Source organism: Lampetra fluviatilis, chromosome 28, assembly GCF_964198595.1.
Source record: "Lampetra fluviatilis chromosome 28, kcLamFluv1.1, whole genome shotgun sequence".
Taxonomy (NCBI): Eukaryota; Metazoa; Chordata; class Hyperoartia; order Petromyzontiformes; family Petromyzontidae; genus Lampetra; species Lampetra fluviatilis.
Window position 1 is genome coordinate 703,686 of NC_136302.1, and position 21,572 is coordinate 725,257.

The window sequence follows — 21,572 nt, forward strand, 5'->3', positions numbered from 1 at the left end:
CTATTATTTTCTACCTACGTGACTTTACCGAAAGAACCAAAGAGTAGAGATATCTTTTGCGTGAGAGATGGGTAAATGCAAATGATTAATAAAACGGGGGAAACAAAATGGAAATTCCACTAAACAACAATGCACCACAGTGATCAAAAGTGCAATTATGGAGAAAAACTAGAGCCAATCAGATCTGAATTACACGAATGGCCTCTGCGACCAACAGTAACATTTCACACTGTAAATCACTGTTAACGGTTCAAATCTGTAAGTCACGGGAACACACATCAGAGCCGAAACATCAATGCAGACTGGAAACAAATCGACTTAACAATACACAGTGTAGTATTGCACGTACAAAAATTCTCAGCCTCATCCAGACCAACCTGGTCAAAGGAACCGAACGTGCGGAAATATTTTCGTTTAGACCACCAACTCAAAAGGTTGAGTAAATGTGGCCGTCCCAGCCAAAGGAAGCAGTGAAACAAAGACACAACTGTAAATCGGTTTCGTCTTCATGACTAATCAAGAGTAAAGTAGTCAACGTCCACTACTTCTATAGACCCCTGGGAGCCCCGGATATGGATTAGCACGGTTGGCTACGCACGGTGCGAAAGAAGTTCAGACATATGTACAAATTTTGATTCCATTGAGACTCACACATTAGCACTCAATTTCTGAGCATTCAGTTCTTTTGAGCTGGTGGTCTGGTTCAGGCCCAAGAGCTGTAGTACACGTGTAGTAAGTTCGAGGAGACGAGGTTGGAGTTGAGGCACACTCTGTTTATTAACTCAGTGACAGGCACAATCGTTGAAGGGGTATCGGCCCCTTCACCCGTACTATGGGAAACCCACCCTAGTACTAAGCCCTCTGTCCTGTTCCCCAGTCCTCCTCTAGTGGGCTACGGGAGGCTGACTGATCTGGCCCTGGCAAGCACAGATCTCGGCACCAGCTAAGCCGGCCTTGCCCTGACAAGGGCAGAGGTCCGGGACCTCTTGGTCCGCGCCGCTGGCTTACCCAGCTCGGCCCTGACAAGGGCAGCGAGACAGGGGAGTCCCAGGGCCTAATCTCCGAGTCTTCGTTCTTCACTGGTCAGCTTCGTGTCGAACTCGCCTCGAGCTCTCTGGCTCCCCGCCTTTTATAGGGATCCCCTCATGGCCGGGGGCGTGGGGGATAACGGATGCGGACGTCGGTGTGACCACCCGTGTGTGTGAGTGCAGACACCCCTGTGTTTCTCGTCCGCCGTTTCTCCCGTAATAACCCCTACACACGCAATGCTGCTGCACACACGTCTCTTTGTCGTTAAATCTACGAGGTGCGCACACTCTAAGCTTTCCAACACACATGGCAACCCGGCTACAACTACCGATGCTAAAATCCCTTCTCCCCCTGGGCGCCTTCTCCTCTGGTTTTCCCCACACCCACCCACGCACGTTCGTAGAAGCCTTACGGTCTCTGGAGTACCGCGTCCTCGCCACCAGGTGCAGGACAGTCTGCCCCTGTGCATCCTGGTCATTGATGTCCATCCCATGTTTGCAAACCAGCTCGTTCACCAGCCAGAAATTACCTGCCACCCAGAGACAAGCGGCGTTGGGATGCGGTTACACACTGTCAGTCATGCTCACACATCGTCATCATCATCTTCATTAACACCACCGTGGAAACTTTGGACGTGTCATTTGAAACTCAGAAATGATCAAACTTCTCCATTGCTTCTCTCTAATGCGGCGTCATGCAAACGAGGTTGACAATGCTTCTCATCCACGTGCCTATCACTCCACATAAACAAAAGTATTTTTTGCGCATCTCGTTGTTTCAGCAGTATTTATTTAATACAAGCAACCTCTGGACTGGTTTTGATTTTCAGTGTGTCATCAGCAGTTCACGTATCGACAAACACTGGCATACGGCACACATGCAGAACACGTCTCATGTGTATGTGTATAGCCCAGGGGTCGGCAACCAAAATAACAAGAAGAGCCATTTCTTTCCAATTCGGTACAAAATTCAGTATTTCAAGAGCCGCAATGCATCTGAGTACATACTGTACATACGTACATATCGTCAAGAAGCAGCCCGTAAAGAGCCGCATGCGGCTCCGGAGCCGTAGGTTGCCGACCCCTGGTATAGCCAATAGTGAGCGAGCGAGTTTGTGATTTTCACAACAGCCTTACATACATTGTAAGGCTGTTCTAGTACGACTAGGTGACAATTTGTATTAACACGGGCGAAACTATGCTTGTGACTAGAAAAATACTCAAATGTTTTGTTTTTGGCCCCCTTATATTTGCGGGAATGTAGTTATTAAAATACTCTTATTTTGGCACATTGCAATGTGGATTGAAATTGCTGAATTACATTTTCCAGAAGCACTCAAATTTACTTAATTTCTCAATTTTTATCCCAAACAACCTTCAATAATTCCAGTGTGACAGAGAACACTAGAATTAACAATGAAGACGGTCACTGCATCGCGCGCTTCCGGTTGCGCTTCTGCGGCCGTCTGGAACACTCTTTCTTCCGACATTAGGAAGCCACTGGCACGATGCACTTTTAAATCATCTAGATCAGGGGTCCTCAAACTTTTTAAACAGGGGGCCAGTTCACTGTCCCTCAGACCGTTGGAGGGCCGAAATTTAGTTAAAAAAAACTATGAACAAATTCCTATGCACACTGCATATATCTTATTTTGAAGTGAAGAAACAAAACGGGAACAAATACAATATTTAAAATGAAGAACAAGTAAAGTTAAATCAACAAACTTGCCAGAATTTCAATGGGAACTATGGGCCTGCTTTTGGCTAATGAGATGGTCAATGTCCGGTTCCATATTTGTCACTGCTAGTCGTAACAAGTGATGCAAGTGTGCATCCGTTAGTCTAGATCTGGTTGGAGATTTCAAATGTTTCATTCTGGAAAAAGTCTGTTCACAGACATAAGTGCTGCCAAAGATGGTTGTCATTTTGAGTGCATGGTTCCTGAGATGAGGATATGTCTCAGAGGGGAGAGATGCATAGAAATTATGAAGGCTGCTTGACTTGAATGCGTCTTTCAGAGAGTCACAATTCTGCAGTTCAGCCAGTTCCATTTGGTAAATTGTATCCACATTTTCAATGTCAATAGAAAATGGGTTACGGAAAAGCTGTATGTCCTGTTCATGGAGATGAAGCTCTTTAAATCTAAATTGGAACTCCTTTTGCAATTTTTCCAGTGAATCCACACATGTTTTGTTTGGGAATTGCAACCAATGGTTTTTCCGCTAACAGATTTTGAGTTGTGGGGAGATGGCAGAAGTTTTCCTCATTAACTTGTTTGATGAGGAGGCTAATTTTACTTCAAATGCTTTGACATGTGATTGCATATCACAGAGGAGCTTCCCCTTTCCTTGAAGTTGCACATTGAAACTGTTGAGTAGCTCTGTTACATCTGTCAGAAAGGCAAGGTGCCATTTCCATTCTGCATCATTGAGCTCTGGTACTTCTTTGTTTTTTGAAAGCAGAAAAGCTGTAATTTGTGGAAGTAAGTCATAGAAACGTTTCAAAACTCTCCCTCGACTCAGCCAACGGACTTCTGTGTGGTACAGAACATCTTCATAGTCAACATTTAGTTCAGACAGAAATTCCTGAAATTGTCTGTGGTTTAGTGCATGAGCTCTAATGAAGTTAACACAAGATACCACAATTTTCATAACAGAGTCCCACTTCAGTGATTTACTACACAGCGCTTGTTGGTGGATGAGGCAGTGTATGGCTATTGGATGAGAATGGTTATGTTTGTCCATCTCTTGGTTAATGCGAGCAATTACTCCTTTCTTCGACCCCACCATGCTAGGAGCACCATCAGTTGTCACACTGGCTAGTTTAGCCCAATTCAGCTCCAAACTATTCAGTTTGGCAAACCTTTTCATAGATATCCTCTCCTGTAGTTGTTCCTTTGATGCTTTGCAGTGCAGCAAGCTCTTCTGTGACTTCGAAATAGTCATTCGTCCCACGAATAAAAATTAGAAGTTGTGCAGAATCACGAACATCATTGCTTTCGTCGAGTGCCAAGGAAAAATAGGAAAGTTTTTTTGTGGAGTTTTGCAAATGCTGATGCAAATTGTCTCCCATTTCTTCAATCCTCCGTGTAATTGTAGGTCTTGAAAGACTCACTGTACTAAATAAATCGGCCTTCTCTGGACACATCTCTTTGGCAACAGAAAGAAGACATTCTTTAACAAATTCTCCCTCCACGAATGGTCTGCCAGTGCACGCTATTAGCTTGGCAACTTGAAAACTTGCTCGCAGTGATGAAATATTTAGCTGCTTCTGCTTCACAAAAGTATTTTGCTGAGTTGTTAATGTATTTTTCAGTTTTAATATTTTATCTTTTCTCACTTCTCCGACCAAACAATCATATTTATCTTCATGTTGAGTTTCATAGTGTCGACGTAAATTGTATTCTTTGAACACAGACACTATATTCTGGCATATCAGACACACAGCTCTTTCCTTGTACTGCATGAAAAAGTAATCATAAGTCCACTGTTCTTTGAATATCCTACACTCCGAGTCAATTTTTCTCTTTCTTGACATCATTGTTTCCTAGGGAGTCAAAATTGCTATTAGTAAAATACCAATATATATACAGCGCCACAAAAACAATATACCAGCAATAACTTTGCCCACACAGAGACATACAGACTGCACTGCCCATCAATGCAGTCTGATTGGGGGAACTCCGCTTTTACCCCAGGCTCACACTGGTGCGGGTGCAATTAAAAAGTTAATTACACCTGCAGTTTTGTTCACAGATCGCAGTACATCCCCAGCACACAGGAATATCACTGGGAGTGGAGCCGAGGGGCAAGTGAGGGAGCTAAGGGAGGGAGAGCCAGTCAAGCGCAGCCAGGGGAGGGCTGGCAGCCTTAAGCCTGGGGGGCAAATCCAGTCAATTGGCCCATTGAACCATTCACCAGCGCAGCCCAATGAGTGCCCACCGCCGCAGCTCAATCAGTACTCACCAGCGCAGCCAAATCAGTGCTCGCCACCGCAGCCCAATCAGTGCCCACCACCGCAGCCCAATTAGTGCTCACCAGCGCAGCCCAATTAGTGCTCACAAGCGCAGCCCAATTAGTGACCATGGGCCGGATAAATGTCCTCGGCGGGCCGCATGTGGCCCGCGGGCCGTAGTTTGAGGACCCCTGATCTAGATTGAGAACGCATGTCTTTAGAAAATGCGAGGTTGTGTTAAGTTTGTCGTCCTTCTCCCGCACCTCCGGTTATCACGGTTGGCTACATACGGTGCAAAATATGTTCAACATACATACATACAATAGTAACCCTGGGTTAACACTCTTATGCGTTTCCCACTTGTGTACCTTGAATAATCACTCTGCGCACTTCTGTTACTTACAATAAATGCCCATGTAAAGGATGAGAATCATCACAGCGTGCAAGGGGTTGGCTCCGATGGAGGCGGGCTTGGCACCGTGGCTGATGAGCCACGTAACCAAAAAATAGATCCACTTCTCTTGACCCGGGGCCAGCAGCTGTGGGAACAAAGGGCACTCGTCAAAAAATACAGGGCCTCACACGCCAGTTTATCACAGCTCTCCTCCCTTGAAACTTGACAACCACTGCTGACATCCTCACAAAGTGGTGCTCATTTTATCAAACATTGAGGGGTGATGGGCTAAGTCAACTCCCAACCAGGATTTGAACTCACAGCCCTCTGACTGGGAGCCGTTTGATCTGCCACTGAGCCACTTGCCAGGTTGCTTAGATCATAATCACCAAATAAGACCCTGCCATGGCATGGACGAGAAACATGGAGGCCGACGGAAAACACTGAAATAAAAGCTGGAAATTACACAAAGAAGCACGGTGAGGCATACGTTGGAATGCACCGAGAGACAGGGAGATTAGAGAATAATCACAAGTTAGAGGCTGCTGTAGATTTGACCTTTCCAAAAGATAATTTAAAAATGTGATCTTGTCTGTTCCTTGTAGACATTTGTAGCAAAAGATCAATTAGCACAGTAGTTGGAAAACAAACAGGCATGATGGCTTGGGATGATAAGTTACATTAACCTGTGAAACTCCTTCCTTGAGCACAGGCATCACCAGAAAGGCCATAAATGGGCACCCTGCTGTTTTAACTACGCCCATGACAGGGAACCGGCCACACTCAGTATCTGAACTTTAATTTAGAATACATCCTGGTGTTTAGAGTCGAAACGTTCATAATGACAGCCACTGCATATGAATATTCTTGATCATGGTATTAAACTTTAACTTTGATGAGGACATACGACTACATGGCAATGCAGCTCAGGGTCAAAAGGTTTAATATTACTACTTTGCATGATCTTATGAACAATCCCCGACAGGGGAGTCGGCCGACAGTGTGAATGCACTAGTGGCCACGGGAGGTATTGACAGCAGGGGTATCAGTTGTGAGTGCAAAGGGACTGGTGGCTACGAGATGTAATGATGGGGGTATCAGTTGTGAGTGCAAAGGGACTGGTGGCTACGGGAGTGATCGAGAAGGGAGCGTGGTCAGGTGACGGAAGAGGACGGTAGAGTCTGCCGGTGAAGCGAGCGTCCAGTCAGCGATAAGGTTCGGGAAGGGGGGCGCGGCCTCGGTTGGTTATAAGGGAGATGCGCGGGAGACTCGGCGCTGTTGCAGTGGGGTCTCCGCCGATGTCAAGTGAACGTGTCTTCAATAAAGTGCCATCTGAAGAGAAATGTGTCAAGTCGTCATTACTTCCATGTATATTGTAGTTCTAATTTGATAAGTAATGTTGGATGTCAATGTAAGTTGATATTAAAGTTTCATAGATCAAGAAGGGTCTGAGTGCTACCTTCTTAACTCATGCATCATGCTTCTCAATTGCGAGAACGGTATCCTGCGGTGAGATCTGCATTTTGAGACCTGATATAATTGCCAATAATTAATAAAGCGAAAATCAGTAAATGTTGAAAGCAAGAATCATTGATATTATGATTGATAATAAATACCCCTAGACAATGTGAAAGCTAATAATTGTGATGAATACGATAATCTATTCATTAACGGTCTAATTTAATCAACTAAATGACCTTGAATTCATAATTCGGAATAACTATTCTTTATTCAAAATTGTCATTTATCATAAGCACACCAATTAATAATTGATTTTACAATTAATAACACGTAATAACTGCATTTAATTAAATAATAATACATTTTCACTAAATTTCGATTTAAAGCTTTTGTGACTGCAGGGATTCATCTTCTTGGTTCTTTCGGTAAAATCACGTAGAAGGGAAGTAATAAAATAATAAAAATAAAACAATAAAATAATTCACACGCCGTTTCGGCCACAACGCAAGCAGCCGTCCTCAGGTGAAGAACAGGTCTTTCCGACAGGTCTTTCCACAGCCCTGTTCTTCACCTGAGGACGGCTGCTTGCGTTGTGGCCGAAACGTTGTGAGAATTATTTTGTTTCATTTTTATTATTTTATTATTTCCCTTCTACGTGACTTTACCGAAAGAACCAAGAAGACATTTTCACTAATTACACACAACATTCATATTTTTTACAACCGATATATACAACAAGGCATCATATTGACCATTAAGGACACTAACTGGCCTTGGGCAGGAGAACGATGGCCGGTAGTTCAGATTGGTGCCATGGTGGTGAGATGTTAACTACCTCGCCTGGTATACAGGAGGTTGTGGGTTCAATCCTGACTCCAACGCGTGTATATTTGGAGTTTGCATGTTCTCTCTGGCGTGGATTTTCCCCCGAGTCCTCCGGGTTTTCCCTCCACATTTAGAAACATGCGTTGAGAACATTTGGCCGCTATACATTTCCACATAAGCCACATGGTCGGGTTATCATTTCTGGCCAGGTCGCTTAAGAAAAAGAGCTATACAGCTCAATGGGCCTTACCTGGTAAAATAAACATAGAGTGTATAGTATAGTTTAACGTGGAAATGGCAGCCGAAGGAGGAAATACAGCTGAGAGGACGTCCACCTGGGAGGCAGACCACTGGAAGCAACAGGTGTTTAGGAGTGAGATGGATTGCTGTTTCGCACAACGGTGGAAGATGGCTTGGTGAGCCATCATTTGGCAGTGGATAGATCGTGACTGACGATGTTTGCACATGTCATAGTTGCTTTGGTGTCTCTGATCACAGCACTTGATTTACAATTGGGAGGATGGCAGTTCAAATCCCGGCCATGGGGTCAACGCAACTCGTCATTCCAAAGTGGTTGATAATATGAACACGGCGTTAAAAGCTAATAATGGTCATCCTATGGTAAAACGCTTGAATTAGTTCAACTCTTCATGTCAAGAGAAGGCCCCAGGGAAGAATATAACACATAACTACCTCTGAGATTCCTTCAAGCGACCTCTATTCGACACAGTAGGGGGCAGCACTTTCCCTCCTGCTCTGCCATCGACAGTGATGTTCGTCACATGACAGTCAACCCGAGCTTGTTAAGCCAGATGTGGAATTTACTCAAATGCAGCAAAGAACCAAATTGATTGCGATGTTGTTTTGTGCAATCATTGGTAACTGGGAATATATCAACTCCCTACACTTGAGACCCAGTTAAATCACAGGCGGCTGCCTGGATTTAAACCCAGACCCTGAGTGGCGACGGCTCAGCACTCTGACCTCTAACTCACACGTCCACCTCTTTAGGGAAATCGCAAAAAAAATAATTCAAAACGAAATGACCTCCACAACACAAGTGACCAGAAAAATTCTACAGCCACATCATAAAATCATCGACCCACCTGAAAGAGGGAGTAGAGAGTGACGAATAATGCTGGCTCCGCTCCGACCACGGAATTTAGGGGTTGGAGGTCATCGGGCGTACACACCACGATGTACATCTCCTGTTATTTGCACACCGGACACAAATCAAAACCAACATCACCCACACTCCACGACAGAGGGCTATACCCCAAGCATTAATATCGGTCAGGTAAACCAGCACGAGTCGTTGGAAAACTCTGCTGTTAATTTGAATAGGGCATGATTACCTGGGAACTGCGCACGCGTTGAATGGATCGTACAATATTAAATACCGCTAATTAAGCGCGTGCGTCTACGAAGTGAACGCTGCATGTGTCAATATACGCGCTACGTTAACGGCAGAACGGAGTGCAGCAAACCCCATCATTGTCCCGTACTATGCTCCACAGTGCTGCATACGTTTCCTTGCTTTCAGAAAATATATGACAAGCGCTTGGTGGCAATCCCATAAGGCTGAGCAGGAGATGTCGCGCCCGTAGGCATCAGACACGATTGGCACGCATAACTTGCGGTTCGGCCACACGTGCCTTCCAGAGGCCCTGCTTTGCCATCTCGTGCAGCAGGTGGTGCCACACTTTCTCCGTGTGTAGCAGTGGTTGTTCTTGAAGCATCCGCAGAACCCCTACAAACAGGCTCTTGTTGTAGGTCTTGCCTGCGGCCAACACAGACAGAAAGGCCACCAAGTCAAGTGTGGGAGCATACATGAAGACAAAACACAGCATTATCACCATAGGGGTAAAACGAAGGGAAAAATTATATTAAGAAAACTGACATTGGTGTGTGTGTGTGTGCATGTGTGTGTGTGATCGGGTCTCCTCCAGAAAAAACAAAAAGCCACTATGGATGGCCATGTAGAATGTTCGAACGCTCACTGCAGAGGAGGTTGCCACTCCTCTGTCGGGAGCTGGATCGGTACTGCCTGGATATCTATGGCATTCAGGAGGTCCGGTGGACTGGCTCTGGCTCCTGCCACCATGAGGGGTGGACAGTCCTCTCCTCGGGGCAGGAGACTGCCAAACAACAGGGAGTGGCTCTTCTGAACAAAATAATGAAGGGGGTGTGGGAGCGTGGCGGTGAGGTGTGGGAAGCTGCAAGCCCCAGGCTACTTTGGGCTCGCCTTCCCGTCAACCGGAGGCGAGGAGTGGTGGTCGTGGTTACTTATGCCCCCACCGAAGACGAACATCCGTGGAGGGATGCAGGCAAGGCCGATGAGTCAGATGCCTTCTATGACCTCCTGTCACAGGTGCTGGCTAAAGTGGCCCCTCGGGATAGAGTCATCTTGTTGGGTGACTTCAATGCCCGAGTTGGTCATGATGCTGGCACCTGGTCTGGAGTGATTGGAAGGCATGGGCCAGATCAGCTCAATAACAACGGTAGGAGGCTGCTAGATTTTTGTGCAGCCCATGGGCTTGTAATTTTCAACACGCTGTTCCGGCATCGGCGCATCCACACATCATGGATGCATGCTGGGTCCAAGCAAGAACATCTGCTGGACTACATAGTGATGGACCAGCGGATGTGAGCCCATGTTCTTGACACCAGGACCTACCGTGGAGCTGATCTGCCCTCTGACTATTGACTTGTCATCTGTAAGATGCGCCTGCCATTCTTCCACTCTGGTGGTGGGTGTACACCCAGGACCCCATTCCAACCTAAGGTGGCCTGGTCTCAGCTACAGTGTTTGATCCCCTGCTGATTTTATACGTTTGCCCACTGACAAAGAAATGATCAGTCTATAATTTTAATGGTAGGTTTATTTGAACAGTGAGAGACAGAATAACAAAAAAATCCAGAAAAACGCATGTCAAAAATGTTATAAATTGATTTTCATTTTAATGAGGGAAATAAGTATTTGACCCCTCTGCAAAACATGACTTAGTACTTGGTGGCAAAACCCTTGTTGGCAATTACAGAGGTCAGACATTTCTTGTAGTTGGCCACCAGGTTTGCACACATCTCAGGAGGGATTTTGTACCACTCCTTTTTGCAAATCTTCTCCAAGTCATTAAGGTTTCGAGGCTGACGTTTGGCAACTCGAACCTTCAGCTCCCTCCACATATTTCCTATTGGATTAAGGTCTGGAGACGGGCTAGGCCACTCCAGGACCTTAATGTGCTTCTTCTTGAGCCACTCCTTTGTTGCCTTGGCCGTGTGTTTTGGGTCATTGTCATGCTGGAATACCCATCCACGACCCATTTTCAATGCCCTGGCTGAGGGAAGGAGGTTCTCACCCAAGATTTGATGGTACATGGTCCCGTCCATCGTCCCTTTGATGCGGTGAAGTTGTCCTGTCCCCTTAGCAGAAAAACACCCCCAAAGCATAATGTTTCCACCTCCATGTTTGACGGTGGGGATGGTGTTCTTGGGGTCATAGGCATCATTCCTCTTCCTCCAAACACGGCGAGTTGAGTTGATGCCAAAGAGCTCCACTTTCGTCTCATCTGACCACAACACTTTCACCCTGTTGTCCTCTGAATCATTCAGATGTTCATTGGCAAATTTCAGACGGGCATTTATATGTGCTTTCTTGAGCAGGGGGACCTTGCGGGCGCTGCAGGATTTCAGTCCTTCACGGCGTAGTGTGTTACCAACTGTTTTCTTGGTGACTATGGTCCCAGCTGCCTTGAGATCATTGACAAGATACTCCGGTGTAGTTCTGGGCTGATTCCTCACCGTTCTCATGATCATTGCAACTCCACGAGGTGAGATCTTGCATGGAGTCCCAGGCCGAGGGAAATTGACAGTTCTTTTGTGTTTCTTCCATTTGCGAATAATCGCATTAACTGTTGTCACCTTCTCGCCAAGCTGCTTGGCGATGGTCTTGTAGCCCATTCCAGCCTTGTGTAGGTCTACAATATTGTCCCTGACATCCTTGGAGAGCTCTTTGGTCTTGGCCATGGTGGAGAGTTTGGAATCTGATTGATTGATTGCTTCTGTGAACAGGTATCTTTTATACAGGTAACAAGCTGAGATTAGGAGCACTCCCTTTAATAGTGTGCTCCTAATCTCAGCTTGTTACCTGTATAAAAGACACCTGGGAGCCAGAAATCTTTCTGATTGAGAGGGGGTCAAATACTTATTTCCCTCATTAAAATACAAATCAATTTATAACATTTTTGACATGTGTTGCTCTGGATTGTTTTGTTGTTATTCTGTCTCTCACTGTTCAAATAAACCTACCATTAAAATTATAGACTGATCATTTCTTTGTCAGTGGGCAAACGTACAAAATCAGCAGGGGATCAAATACTTTTTTCCCTCACTGTAGCTGATGGAAGTTGCAAGCGAGAATTTCATCATCGCTTGCGGCTGGGGTTGGCATCGTCCCCCACTCCTCCTGATGTCGAGGGGAAATGGGCAAGGTTTAGGACTGTGACTCATGCAGCTGCAATGGCTACTTTGGGTACGCGGTCCAGACCTCCCCAGAGACCCTGGCTGACAGAGGTGGTGTTCAGGATGGTTGAGAAAAAGCAACAGGCCCACCATAGTCGTCTACAGCATCCCACATCAGAGAATGAGGAGGCTTACCGCAGCCTCTACTCGGAGGTTCGGAGAGCCGTGAGGCGCTGCAAGGATGGGTGGTGGTCGTGGGTTGCTGAGGAGATGGAGGCTGCCTCAATGGCCCGTGATCACAAATCCCTATTTAACCCCATCAAAAAAGTAACCTGCAGTGCCACACCTATTACCGTCATTAAGGGAAAGAACGGTGATCCAATCTCCGACTCCCAGGAACAAGTTTGCAGATTTGCTGAGCATTTCTGTTAGGTCCTGGGGGAGGGGGAATCCCTCAGCCTGGAAAACATCATGGCACAAAGTGGGGATGACCCTGCTGAGGCTACGGTGCCTCAAATATTGGAGGAGGAAGTCACCCCCTGTGAGTGGCTGGCTGAGGTGCCAACCGTTGAGGAAGTACTGAAGGCGATCCAGAGTCTGAGACCAGGAAAGGCACCGGGCAGAGATGATCTCCCAAGCGAAATGCTGAGGGAGGGTGGCGTTTGTGCGCAGACTGCTCTACATGACATCATAACAACAGTCTGGGCCACTGGACGGGTTCTGCAGGATTGGAAGGATGCCCTGGTGGTCCCCCTCTTTAAGAAGGGGGACCGCACAGACTGTAACAACTACAGGGGCATCTCACTCCTCAGTGTGCCGGGAAAGGTCCTGGCAAGGATTATTTAACATCGCCTTGCGAGGCACGCTGAGGAGAGGCTTGCGGAGCCCCAATGCGGTTTCAAAAAAGGGCGGTCCTGCACAGATACCATATTTCTGTCTGTCTGCTACAGCAGAGGTGTAGGGAGTCCCTGACCCTCTGCTCACGCTCATTAAGGACCTTCATGATGGTGAGCAGGCCCGGGTAAAACTACGTGGCCGGGAGTCAGAGCCATTCCCTGTACACCTTGGGGTGAAAGATCTGGACAAAGTCCCATCGGTGAGCACCTCCGGCAGGCAAGGCTGCGTTGGCTGGGCCATGTAGCCCGCATGCCCAATCACCGCATGCCCAAACAGCTTTTGTTCGGCCGGATCGAGGGGGCTAAACGGGCGCGGCACGGGCTAGAGAAGAGATGGAGTGATGTGATACAGGAGGATGTGGAGCTGAGTGGACTTGCCGATAACTATTACCAGCGGTGTCAAGATCGGCCTCTGTGGAGGAGGCTCGTGAAGGACACTACTGGGCAGTTGGAGGCAGTCGCCCTCCAAGAACAACAGAGGGCGGAGGAACGACACTCACAACAACGAGCAGAGTGCCGGGTGGCTAAAGCACAGCAAGTTGGCACAGTAGGGGGCACAGGTGGTGCATCAGCCGGCCATCTCGGTCATCTCAGTCAGTCGACCCGTGGCACCTGGGTCTGCCCCGTGACCTCCTGCCAGCGGGCGTTCGACACTTCACGTGGCCTCAAGGTGCACATGGCCTGGCACAAGCGTCGTGGTGACGTCACCACCACTTAGTGGCGAATGGCGGTTGTTGTTGTTGTGATCGTGTGTCAGCTGCTGGTGAGGAAAGTGGCGTTCATGTGCGTGTACTCATACGTGTGAAGTGGGTTAAATTCAGGCGCACACCAGAGGTCGCAATCGGGTACCCGATACCCGTACCCTACCCAATACACGGCTACCCGTACCCGGCCGGGTACGGGTACCCGTTTGCGACCCTGGTGCGGCCAGGTATGGGTATGGGTAAGGAATCAAAACCCGTTTGCGACCTCTGGCGCACACTCGAACTTTGGAGGCAACACTACTCATAAGCTAAACACAACAGGTAACTCTTAACATTAACAGGATAACGACATAGGGTGGTAACCACCGTTCCTAACTTAGATAACACACCAGGATACTACATTCCTGGACCAGAGACCGAGGATCGTAGATGGTATCGCTTCATCCCAGAGTTGACCCAGCAGAACAGCCCAGCTCTCCGTCCACACCCGTGGCCGGCTCTGCCCCAGGCCACTCCCCCCTTACCGATCCTTCGGGAAGGCCCGAGCCCCCAACCACGTGACCTCCCTGGGGCCCCTGGCCCCCCTTTATTCGATCACGTGTCCTGTTGGGTTCACGCAGAGTGGCACGGCCTGACACGACCTCCATGACACCCGCCTACCGCCCCCATATCGAGCCAACACAGTAGTGTCGTTCTACTACACTACACGTGCATGTGTGTGTCAGCTGCTAGTGCGGAACATGGTGTTCATGTGTGTGCATTCCCTATGTCTCCAAAATAACTACGTGCACAGTCTCCGTACAGCGCCTTGAGATGAAAGCACATTTAGACACATGCTATACAGATCCACATTATCTAGTAAGTGACCTCTATGCGTAAATCCACACGTGCCTATGTTGCGGTGAGTGTGCGGCACACTGCGTGCCTCGAAGACAGTTTCACTCGTCGCCGTTACCGTGGCGCTCCTCGCTTTGCCCACCACTGGATAACATCACACCTAATGCTCCGTGTCTACAGAGAGTAAAAAAAACAAAGGCATACTAACAGTTAATGGCCTTGAATATTTCCATGAGGAATTCAATGGTGTGGACGATGGTGTGGTCAGGGGAGACGAGCAGGACAGCCAGGCCCTGTTGTAGCACAGCGACCGCTTCCTTTGCCTCGCCCAGCCCAGCGAATGCCTCGCCCAGCCGATAGTAACCCTACACACAAAGACAAAAATCCCGTCTTATAGCTTGAACAGACTTTTGGGGCAAGCGCTGTTCGTAAACACCTATGAAGGCCAGCATGGCACACGAGGGGGTGGGTGGCCAGCACCATGCTCGGCTGCCCATGTCTCCCCAAGTTGCGATGTTTACACAATGCACCAGGTACTCATTTGAGGCTGAGTCGAACTCGGGGAAGCCCAGGAGCGGTTCAGATAATGGTCACTGGTGTTGGCCGTGAGCGGGACTCAAACTCGGGTCATCGGATTTGTAGTGCAGCGCGAAAAGCACGACAGTACTGCTCCCCACATACATCTCTCTCTGTGTGCCTGTGTTTCCCTCATCTCCCCGTCTGCGTAGCGTCCCACATTACTGTTGAGCGGGCTCTCTTCCTGGGGGCTGCCAAGAAATTTCGTGGGGCCACATGATGGCACAACTTTTAAATGCATTTGAAAAGACATTCACAATCCCACAGGATTATCCCAAATATGAATTACCGTAGCATCTGACTAGTGCACATATTTACAGACGATATTTGTGTTGTTGATTATGATTACTCGTGCGAAGGTATGGCTTTGCCGCCTGTAATGAATACCTTGTACCATTGCTGGTCAGCGTCGATGGACTTCCGCGACACGTTCACAGCATCTGCGTAACTCCCTAACTTGATGTAAGTCATGGCCATGTTGCAGAAGAGCTGGGAAACATCTCTGTCAGGAGTCACACGTGACCAGTCGCTTAATGCTACGACTCGGGGTTTGCTTAAATGAAATCCACTCGCACCGATTAATGAATCATGTAATAATTTACAGCGAAGGTCTTCTTATATTTTTTGTAAACACGTCATTACTGCCAATGCAACAGTTCATCCCATGAAAGTATAGCACCATGGATGGGCTGCACTTGCAGGCAACGACAAATAACCCAGAAGCGGTTGGGGGCTGTTGAGAGGTTCTGGGATCCCACGTGGCCCCTCCTAACAGTTGGGGGCTGTGGGGTGTTCTACGATCCCTCGCAAACACTCCCAACGGCTGGGGGGCTGCGGCTGCACTGGCCTGCAACGGCAGACAGCCCAGAAGCGGTTGGGGGCTGTGGGGGATTCTGGGATCCCCCGCATCCCCTCCCAACGGGTGGGGGCTGTGGGGGGTTCTACGATCCCTCAGAGCCCCGCCCCCCTCGGCTGAGAAACGTATATAAGGCGGACCACTGAAGAGGTTCGTGGCAGTTGAAGACCGAAGCCTGAAGACCTGCTAGTGTAAGACCCTGGACCCCTAGATTCGCCGTCCTTTTAAGGGCCGGAGCACTGTGAGGCCAGTGGTAGACCCTAGGGACTCCCTTACCCGCTGTCCTTATAAGGGTCAGGTCTGAGGAACCAGTGGTTGGACCTGTACCTTGGCTGGGTCAGACAGCCTCCGATAGGATATCATATCTGGAGGACCTGGAGCGTAGCCGGGGTAGGCACGCTACGTAGGCGGCGTATGATAGGCTGGGTGGAAGAAGTACACGAGATAGACTGTACGAGAAGTTGATGTACAGTAGTTAGGGTGTGTGTGTGTAATAAAGACGTGCCCCCTACATGCGTCTCCGGAGCACACTACAAAAGCACAAACACCTCCTGACATAGGCTGGCCTACAAGGGGAAGCATTATCACCTGTTATTACGTCTTGGACCCAGCTTATGCCTATCTCTATGTGGAGTGGTTGGCGGCACTGTGCTTTGAACCCAGTATCACGGGGTCGATTCCCGCTCACGACCAGCACCAGTGACGATTATCTGAACCGGTCCTGGGTCTCCCCTAGGTTGACTCAGCCTCAAATTAGTACCTGGGAGACACAGGCAGCCGGGCATGGTGCTAGCCGGCCACCCCCTCTTGTGCGGTGCCGGCCTTCGTAGGTGCTCACTAACAGCACTTGCCCCAACAGTCTGGTAAAGCTATATTGGGGGATCTTGTCTTTGTATTTTGTCTCGCTGTGTCTCTCCTGTATCTCTGCATTATTTTGTCTACTCTCGGTGCCTGTCTCTATTGCTAGTTTTCTTCATTTTAAGTACATGTCATGAGTTTAATTTCATGAGTTATTTACTGTAGGTACTTTATTTCATACAATTACACTTTGATTGTTTATGGTCTCAGCCAAGAATGATCGGAGAAGTCTAGGCCTAGCCTAATGCATGGTAAACAAACATTCAGAGGTGACTGCTTTCTGTTAACAATTACTATAAAAATGTTTCGTGGTATTCATAAACAATTAGATACAGTATGTTCCATTAGTTGAATTATGGGTAGTGTTAGGGTAGATATTGGATTAAATGAAAGAATCATAGAAGTGCAGAGCGTATGTACAGCCATACGATACAGGCAGCGATAGAAAACGCACGACAGCACGACACGGTACTGAGCGAAAACGAACTAGTAATCAGGTAGGGGAGGCACAACTATTTCCGATTTTGGGGGAAAATTGTTCAGTTTGCGACAAATTTTAAGTGTATTTTCATGTGTTACGTGGATGACGCCATTTAACCAGCCGGCAACAAAAACGTCGATATTGCAGAAAACGGGCACAGGGTCCTTAAGGAGTATTGCACGACGAACAAACTATATATTTAACGGTCATAAACGGAACACGAGAATCAACGAAACGGTTCAAATATAATACGACTCGGAATCGTTCCGCACAAGTACAGTTGGCCGTGGCTGCCTTTCTCGAGTGCCCGTTGCGTTGCTATCGCACAATGCACGCTCGCTCGTGACATTCCTTAATCCTGTAACAAGCCAAGTTATCTCCAGCTGATTTTTGCTACCTGCTTGTCAACGTCAGTCAATCCATTACAACGTACACGTGACCAGTTGAACTTGTCCATTAGATTTCACAAATGACTTTTATTTGTTATTTGCATTGTCTGTTGCATGTGTTTTTCCCCAAAAGCCTTAAAATAAATAGATGAAAATTTAATAAAGTTGTGTCTGCATTTTAGCATACCTGCCGAAAGAGTAGGAGTAGTTTAGGCGCACCTGCAGAGCTTTCTCGTACATTTGGAGGGCTTCAAGGTAGCGGCCCTCTTGAAAGGCATTATTCCCCATCCCCTTCAAGTAAATAGTGAGGGAGACCGGATCCATTTCTCCTGCAAATTCACCCAGCGCTATGTAAAAAAATCACCTGCACACATCACCCGACACGACATCAGCACATCACCTGCACGCAACACTACATCAGTACATCACCTGCAGACATAATCTAACACTACATCAGTACATCACCTGCACACATCACCCAACACTACGTCAGTGCATCACCTACACACTTGAACCAACACTACATCAGTACATCACCTGCAGACATAACCTAACACTACATCAGTACATCACCTGCCCACTTGAACACTACATCAGCACATCACCTGCACACATCACCCAACACTACATTAGTGCATCACCTACACACTTGAACCAACACATCAGCACATCACCTGCACACATCACCCAAAACTACTTCAGTACATCACCTGCACACATCACCCAACACTACATCAGCACACCACCTGCACACATCACCCAACACTACATCAGCACACCACCTGCACACATCACCCAACACTACATGAGCACATCAACGTCTGAATGATGTTCAACATCATCCCCCCTTCACTCTCTTATGCACGCAGCTGCCACCACGCGCCCCACAGCACAGTCGATTAGAAACTGTGCTTGCTCGCCCTCCTCGTGTTTAGAAGGATGTGCACCGTCCTATCTGGCTGATCAGTGCCTGCTGCCAGGTTCCGCCAATGCCCTTTTGTCATCAACTCCCGTGACCTGATCGTCCACGCAACGCAGCTCTGCGGTGTCCGGTCCATCCACTCACCACCGACTCGCCCACTCGCCCATCCACAAACCCACTGACCATTCTCCCACCCACCTGTCCACTCACTACCTCATCCATACACAAAGACAAAAGCGACGAAGATCCCCCACACACACAGCCTGTTGGAGCAAGCGCTGTTAGCGAGCATCGTGTGCCGTACAGCCCTTTGTAGGGGCTCACCCATACAACAAGACAAAGATCCCCCGCATAGCCTTAACAGACTGTTGGGGCAAGTGCTGTTAGCGAGCACCTATGAAGGCCGGCACGACACACGAGGGGTTGGGTGGTCAGCACCACGTCCGGCCGCCTTTGTCTCCCCAGTTGCGATGTTTACATACCGCATCAGCTACTCATGAGGCCGAGTCGAACTAGGGGAGGCCCATCAGGGCATGCACGAACCAACACGCCCGCTGCTCACTCATTCACTCGCACACGTCAGTGATGTCCGGCATGTGATGTCCACACGTCAGTGATGTCCCGCCCACCGACGTGGAACAACTCACTGCTGTCGGCCACTGTTCGGGAGTTGTCACTGCAGTCGTCGACTGAAGTCAAAACAAGTTCTGTAAGGCTCATGAAGCATCACCATTGCGTCTTCATGACAGCCTTCGCTCTGTAGGAATGGCGCACTTACCAAATGCACCTACGGAACTTGTATTTATGTTTTATCAGGAGCGGAAAAGGTTTCCATCCGCGACGACGACTGAAGGCTATAGAGTAGCAATGCAGGAGGGTCCGGTACAGTATTCACGTTCTCATACACCTGTCAACACGTGTCACGGCCCCCGCAGTCTAACCGGGGGCTGTGGTGGTCTCGATGTGATGGGGACCGGCACCCAGCGGTTCGCGAGTTCGCTGCGTGTTGCAAGCGGTTCACGATTGGATTCCAGCGGCCGCCCCGATTAATACTGCGGGTGTGTTAACTCGACGTGTGTACAAAGAAGACAAGGGAGCCGTCTGCTTCGTAGAGTGGACGCGAAAGATGTCGTGGGTTGTCATTCGCAAGAGTTAATGTCTAAAAAGTTGCCAAATTCTAAAATAACATCGACATTTACTCCATTGGGATCACGCAGCAGCGGCAACCATCGCCCGCTGCTCGCCGACTCATGCCCCAGGCCATTCTGGTCTCGAGTTCTCTCACCTGGGTTAAACTAAATAAACGTAGTTCTCTCACCTGGGTTAAACTAAATAAACTTAACGACTGCACGGCAACAACAAAGTAGAGGAGGGAGTGACGAGCGAGTGACAATCGTTACTCCCCGTGGTCGTGCGCCGCGCTGGATGAGGCCACTTGGAAGTGACCTCGATTCACCGAATATCCGCTTCCACGTACAGTAAAGGGCCATCCACTTAGTACGCATGGAGGGGAGGTGGGTGAAGCCTCGATAATAATGTCTACATTGGCCTTCAAATGAGTTAGATAGTCCGGCGGTGGTCTATTTTCTTAAACACGTTAATATTGTTAATCATTGATCGTCTCTGCGTGGATTAAATATCGGCCGTTCTATAGGATTCGGGGAGGGGGGTGCGTCAGGCGAACATACGCAGTGGGGGGGGGGGTATAAAGTCCGCGTGCGTACAGGGAGGGGTCAAGTTGACAGATTTGTTGCGTACCGACTCAATGGATGCCCCCCCCTAGTACCGTCCTCTTCACATGGACGCGACGCTTTGCTCTGCGAGAGTTCGCGAACGCAGCGGTCGTCTCACGACGCGGTGGTGAAAATTCCACACGGAGCCACGACTTGGGCAAGCTTTCATCCAGCAGCGGATCTATAACAAGCCCGCGGCATATTGGCGACGACGATGGTGGTAGTGTACACGATGGTGGAAGTAGTGTACAAGATGGTGGTGGTGGTGTACAAGGTGGTGGTGTACAAGAACAAACCTGGAGGCTGCTTGCCTTGCTTTCACGCCGCCACTGCTACGGCTGTTGATTCACTTCCATGCCTGCTGCTGCGGCCGCAGCCCGACACTGCTGCCACGTGGGGCGTGTGTAGTGGGCTGCTGTTGCTGTTGCTCGAGTCGCGGGCTGCTGTAGCTGCTGCTCGAGTCGCGGGCTGCTGTAGCTGCTGCTCGAGTCGCGGGCTGCTGTTGCTGCTGCTCGAGTCGCGGGCTGCTGTTGCTGCTGCTCGAGTCGCGGGCTGCTGTTGCTGCTGCTCGAGTCGCGGGCTGCTGTTGTTTGCTCGCTTTGTGTGATCTCGCTGCCACCACCGCCGCCGCTCTTGTTGTTATCCCACCCCAGGCCCGCCAGCCCACCCACAAACCTTTCCCGCCAGCAACTCCTCGCTTCCCGTAAGCACCCGCGACCCACGTGACCGCTCCGTCGCAGCAAATCGCGGCGCGCGTAGTCCACCACATGGTTTGCGGGGCACGCATAGAGACGAGGCGCGCGTCACTGGTGAGAATCCGCGTGGCTTCCCCACGCTCGGCCGCGTTCTCAGAGCAGGACAGAGGGGGCGACGTGTCACATTGCATCAATGTCGTCGTCGTGATGGGCGGCAGGAAAGTGGTAACACTTGGGACACATATCAAGATCGGTTCGCTTCTTGCGCATGGTTTCATCCTACAGTTCATACAACCCACACAAAAACTGCTTTTTGTTTTTCGTTTGTTGTCCTACCCCCGCGTCTCCGATTAGCTACGTAAGGTGCGAAAGAAGTTCAACATACACAATATCACTGGAATGGGCCAAACATCCCCAATACAGTACTGAAAAATTACTCCATTGGGATTCCACATCACAAATCTTAACCTGTGCGAAAACATGGTAGCACAATCTTGAAAGT

General features: G+C 48.7%; 1 protein-coding gene across 5 annotated transcripts in view; it reads right to left on the bottom strand.

Moving 5' to 3' along the window:
* The window catches only part of TRANK1 (tetratricopeptide repeat and ankyrin repeat containing 1), a 54,887-nt gene extending 33,822 nt beyond the window's left edge, over nt 1-21,065 (bottom strand). The window contains exons 1-8 of one of the 5 annotated variants that reach the window (XM_078869488.1): nt 20,672-21,065; nt 17,940-18,049; nt 15,524-15,638; nt 14,769-14,925; nt 9,318-9,442; nt 8,769-8,870; nt 5,386-5,521; nt 1,442-1,558 (exon numbers count right to left, since the gene is read on the bottom strand). In XM_078869488.1, the coding sequence (XP_078725614.1) occupies nt 1,442-1,558; nt 5,386-5,521; nt 8,769-8,870; nt 9,318-9,442; nt 14,769-14,925; nt 15,524-15,638; nt 17,940-17,998 (811 nt within the window). In that variant the 5' untranslated portion in view covers nt 17,999-18,049; nt 20,672-21,065. The other 4 variants (XM_078869486.1, XM_078869487.1, XM_078869485.1 and 1 more) reach the window with 4 other exon arrangements.
* Nucleotides 21,066-21,572: the final 507 nt, after the last annotated feature.